At 30.9% G+C, this 6,000-nt stretch overlaps 1 protein-coding gene across 1 annotated transcript; it reads left to right on the forward strand.

Annotated features, from left to right (window-relative positions):
• Nucleotides 1-1,104: 1,104 nt before the first annotated feature.
• LOC119675518 (mitogen-activated protein kinase kinase kinase 15) lies at nucleotides 1,105-5,998 on the forward strand (the record flags this gene model as incomplete). Its single annotated transcript, XM_038086725.1, has 12 exons — nucleotides 1,105-1,492; nucleotides 1,553-1,582; nucleotides 1,670-1,864; nucleotides 2,247-2,407; nucleotides 2,507-2,678; nucleotides 2,736-3,455; nucleotides 3,524-3,865; nucleotides 3,949-4,149; nucleotides 4,216-4,817; nucleotides 4,883-5,038; nucleotides 5,138-5,694; nucleotides 5,763-5,998. Coding segments are annotated over exons 1-12 (3,465 nt in total), but the record flags the coding sequence as incomplete, so codon positions are not given.
• Nucleotides 5,999-6,000: the final 2 nt, after the last annotated feature.

The raw sequence follows: 6,000 nt of genomic DNA on the forward strand, positions 1-6,000 counted from the left end.
CGGGATCGCAACAGATAATGTATACGAACACAGTAATCAGTATACGTATACGTAAAATAAATTTATGAAAATATTTATGATATTATTTTATTAATTTTTGAGGTTAGAAAAATTACAGTATCATATGATCATAAATATTATGTTTTTAAAACAAAAATTATCTATTTAGACCGTGTACGAGTTCGAGGAAATTGAGGTAAACTAAATTGAAATTTCCTAGGGGTTTTTTGAACTTCTGTAAACTGAACTTATGTAAATATTTATTTATTTATTTATTGCACTTATTTATTATTTTTGGTTAAACGACCACTGATGAAGAGTACTTGACAATACTCGAAACAGCGTTGTATGGTCAGCCAAACTTCAATAAAATTAAAATAAATTTTTGTGTTTGTCCTTTATTTCTTTCTATGTTATTCAAAAACCCCTCTAAATTTTAATAAAGCTTCTTTGTCACTATACAAAGAAAGTCTAGCTTTACAGCAACACGAATACTTTATTCAATAACACAAAACATTTTAATAAAATTATTTTTTATTGTCATTTTCTATATTCTTATATATATTTGAATTCAATTATGAAAATATTATCTTATGAAAATACTAAAATGGCAACCCTAGCGATTTAATCTCGACTTAGCCACCTCGAAAATATGCTAAGTATCGACACATTACTATATTATTGACACAACTTAGAATTTCCCTCATTTAGAACGCAACTTAGCCTAACTCGCACACGTCCTTATTAGAATATATCATTACAAAAATAATACGATTTATAATCTTTATAGTTTCATGTATTTTAAGAATATGAAGATATTGATAGATTCGTTTTGTACTGAAGTGCTTTCTGTGCTTGAAAAAGCAATGAAAAATTTGATGGGAATGAAAGATGCTTCATATATGAAACAAACAAGAAAAATTAATATTTCTAATAAGTGTTGATTTCCATATGGCAGCACAATTTGTGGAAAGTATTTACTGTTTATACTTGTTAATAATTATTAATAATATCAGTAATGAAAAGAAAGTGTTGAATTTGACATGTATGATTATGTATTGTCAATTTTTAAAAAAATTTGCAATAAAGTTTATGAAAAAACAATAAATGATATATACATACATATGTGCTGTGAACGCGATAGTAAGTAGAAAATGCCAATACAGTTCCGAATTTCCCTTTTTGGCAGCATTGCAACACTTTTTTGCTAATAAATAAATAGTTTTTTTAGCGCACCTACAGGAATTTAATTCATGGAAAACAATTATTATATAAAAATTTAATAATTAAGATCAATTATTATATACAAAAGTACCAAATAATATATAAACTGTTTGGTTATGTAGTCACTATACAACGTTTAGAAGAAATTTTTGTAGTAGCCTTATATCGCATCAAAATGGATGTAGTTGTTATATTGGATACAACTGAAGGTGGTGGTTCATCTCTAGAACGTCAAATTGCCCTAGAAGAAACAAAACAAGCTGTACAGGTAACTTCATTATATAATTAATTGCTCTAATTTTGTTGTTAATGTTCAGTTTATTTTTAGGCTGTAGGTGCAAATTTCCAACGTGTGCATGTATGTTAAAAAGTTATATTTAAAAATATGTGTGAACATAATTATATCTATATACATATATGTTTATATAAAAATTTTATCACATAGTTTGAAAAATTGGATTTTGGTGAAACTAAAGTTTTGGAAACGTTTTATAATGCTGATGTTGCGATTATAGATTTGAGTATTCAAGCTCAACAACGTCCCTTATTCTATCATTTGGGTGTACGAGAGAGTTGGGGTATGAAGGCTAACATTCTGATCTATAATGATGTTCAGTCCAAACAAACATTGTGCCTTAAAGTAAGTATATATATAACATTTTTATTGTCAGCTGTTTGATTTTATATCAAAGTTCATTACGATAAGATAAAGTTCAAATAAAGTTGATACTTGTAAGTAAAAACTTTAATTTTTTGATGCGGTATCTATGTGCATGCCCACGCCTACACAAACAAAATTCAAATTACAAATACAACAGCACTGTATTTTATTTTTTGTTTGTTTATTCTATCTACATACTAACGTAAGCCCACATGCGTATAGCTTCGTTGGATTTTGTTGCCATCACAACGCTTTGTGGGTAGACTGGTTTGTTTTGATTTGAATTTGTTTTGTTAAGCGTTTTTGCATTTTAACATATGTAAAAAGAGGAAATTGCGCTAATGTTTACATTTATTTTCAGTTATCATGTGCTAATTATACTTTTTTGCCTTATAAACATAATGCGGAGTCTTCTGTTTGTAACTTAACAAATTACAATAAAGAGTTACCTGCAGACACTAAAATCCCAACATTATTGTCTGGTTTGAAGCGTCTCTTACAAGATGTGGAAATACAGTCAAAGTAAGTTACTTAAATTGCATTTTTAGAATTGCACCATATATGGTATATATGGTAGCATTTTATATTTTATTCTTTGGTAATGAAACTAGTCATTTTTAGAACACATATGAGAGAAAAGTTTTTATCTGATCTACGGGATGCCCGTGAAAGTTGTGCTACGAATTTAGAAAAACAGAAGGTTTTACATGAAATGCGGAGGCGTCTTGATGATTCTCACGTGCTATCTGGGGAAGTTGTTCATAGTTTCATGTGCTCTCTACGAGATGTGCAGGTATTTTAAATGAATATTATTTAAGAAACTGCTTTTTTTTTATAAACTCTATTATAGGACTACGATGCAATGGTTCGTTTGGTTAGTGATTTAAAAAATATACCAAGTACTCGAAAATATGTTGAGACTGGTAACATGAGTTTCTTATATGCGTTTGCCCTTAATAGACGTAATAAAAAGGGTGATAGAGAGAAAGCTTTAGAATCCTCACTTAAGGCATTGGAAAAGAAAGAAAATGAATTTCCCGACATGTTGTGTTTATGTGGACGCATTTACAAAGATATTTTTGTGGAATCAGATTATTCAGACATGAGTAGTCTGAGAAATGCTATTAAATGGTATCGGAAGAGCTTTGACATTCAACCCAATGAATATGCTGGAATAAATTTAGCCACATTGTTAGTAATAGATGGTAAAGAGTTTAGTAACACAGAAGAATTGCAGCACATAGGCATGACATTAAATAATTTAATTGGAAAAAAAGGCAGCCTTTCGTCACTGTTGGAATATTGGGATGTAGCTACATTTTTTGAAATATCTGTTTTGGCAGAGGATTATGCAAAAGCAATTCAAGCCGCTGAATGTATGTTTAAACTTAAACCACCTAACTGGTATTTAAAATCTACAATTGGAAATATATCTTTAATTCAACGTTCACGTAAGAAATCAGATGATCTGCAAAATAGAGTAGAAGGTCATGTCTTTCAATTTTGGATGGACTTTTTTTTAGAGGCTACAACTCCTGAAAAAATCAGTAACATACGATTTCCAATCCTGGTAATAATGTTTATTATACTATTTTAAAATATAAATCATAACCGTATATATATGTATATATATAACAGATTTTAGAACCACAAAAAATTTATATGCCTAGCTACGTTAACATAAATATGGATGCCGATGAGAAATCGATACAAATTGTAAATATATGTCTTGCACATTCAAAAAATAAATGCAAAAAAGTACACGACTTTGTATTTACTGCATCACAAATAAAATCTGTTAGCTTGTATAAACGTGACGATCGTTGTGCTTATCTATATGTGCATCACAATTCAGATGACTTCCAAATATACTTCCCATCAACCGAATGTCGACAGAAGTTTTATGAACTTATATTAGAAATGGCATCTGATCAGGAAGTGTTTGTTAATCTTAATATAGATGACACACGCCAGATTGAGGTAAGCGGTACTTAAATATCTTATTTACTATAAACAATAAATTACATAATAAATTGCATAATATATACCACTTTGATTTTCAGTACGAATATGACTATGATGATCAAAATCGTAAAATTATACTTGGTAGAGGCACTTATGGAACTGTTTATGCAGCACGTGATAGGCAGACACAAGTGCGTATTGCTATTAAAGAAGTGCCAGAGAAAAATTCACAAGATGTACAACCATTGCACGAAGAAATCAAGTTACACTCACAATTAAGGCACAGAAATATTGTACAGGTACATATATATTTATACCACTACATGATAAATTACTGATATAAATATATAAAATGTGTTTTAAAGTATTTGGGATCCCATTCTGAAGACGGTTTCTTCAAAATTTTTATGGAACAAGTGCCTGGAGGTTCCCTTTCCGATCTCTTGGAAACAAAGTGGGGGCCATTAAAGGATAGTGAATCTACGATGGCATTTTATTCTAAACAAATCCTAGAAGGTTTAAAATATTTGCACGAACAAAAAATAGTACATCGTGATATTAAAGGAGATAATGTACTTGTTAATACATATAGTGGTGTGGTGAAAATATCGGATTTTGGTACCTCAAAACGTTTGGCTGGTATTAACCCCATGACTGAAACTTTTGCTGGTACATTGCAATATATGGCGCCAGAAGTAATCGACCAAGGCTTTCGCGGTTATGGACCGGAAGCTGATATATGGTCGTTTGGTTGTACAAATGTAGAAATGGCTACAGGAAAGCCACCTTTTATTGAACTTGGTTCTGCACAAGCTGCTATGTTCAAGGTTGGTTACTATAAAATTCATCCAATTATACCAGAAGAATTATCAGCTATGGCAAGAAATTTTATATTACGTTGCTTTGCAATCAGTGTAATGGATCGTCCAACGGCTGCACAATTATTAGAAGATCCGTTCTTATCAGAGTGTGTATTATTATACTTTATATATACTCTACAATGTAATAATTGTTTTTTTTTATCAAAATTAGTAAACATCGAAAATTACGTTTAGGTCCACCAACTACTTCCGACTTTGGTCGTAGTATATCAGTTCCTGCAGACCGTTTAGTGCATAAATCAAATAATCCTGCATTAATGACATATGCCAGTGCTACCTGTAATACTCCTACAACTCCGGAATTAGAGTACGTTTTGATTTTGATTTATTTTTCATTTTGATATAACATATGCATGTATGCATGTTGTAATGCTATATTCTTAAAAAAATTTAATTTAATTTGTAGGGTTAATCATTCTTCCTCTGTTGATATTGATGAGTTGCCCAGCAATCAATTTATTTTAGAACGACGGAACTCATCTGGATTTTTGTTATCACCAGAAATAGAAGCATCAACGCCATCGTTGCGTACCCATACCAGTGAAACTAGTGAAACAGATGGCTTTTATCGTTTAAAGAAAGATTCGCAACGACGAACTACTTTGTCAAAAGTTTTGGCACAAGATGAGAATAAAATTTGTAATATTTGGTTAGATCGGATTCAAACAGATCGTAAAATAAAAGTCTCTATCACACCAAATGAATTACAAATGTTAATACGTGGATTGAGAGAATATATAATTAGCGAAAATGAAAAAAATCTAGAAAGTACTATAAATGATTTAAAACAAAGTTTGAATTTTGATGCAGTGGCTTTGGATCATTTACATTTAGCGCTATACTCTTTTCAAGATGCTGTTGTTACAGTATTGCGCTCACATTTTATTAAACCACATTGGATGTTTGCTCTAGACAATTTAGTCAAACGTGCGGTGCAAGCTGCAGTAACCATTCTGTCTCCAGGTAGAACATACGCTCTTGAATCAATATATTATATAAGCGTGATTTTATAAAAAAGGTTTATATTATAGAGCTTGGTGCCAATCTTGCTGGTAAAGAGCTTTCTTGTAATGATGATGAAAGTGTTCACAATCAACCACACACCTCAACCGATAGTCAAGAAAAAATATCAACTGAACATGTTGTAACAACACTTGTAGTTGAAGAAGAATCAAGTTCAACTCCCACGGAATGTCTTAGGATTCTAAAAGATATCAAAGAATCCAGTCGACAATTTCATCGTCAGCATTTGGATTATCAAAAACAAAA

Source organism: Teleopsis dalmanni, chromosome 2, assembly GCF_002237135.1.
Source record: "Teleopsis dalmanni isolate 2A chromosome 2, ASM223713v2, whole genome shotgun sequence".
Taxonomy (NCBI): domain Eukaryota; kingdom Metazoa; phylum Arthropoda; class Insecta; order Diptera; family Diopsidae; genus Teleopsis; species Teleopsis dalmanni.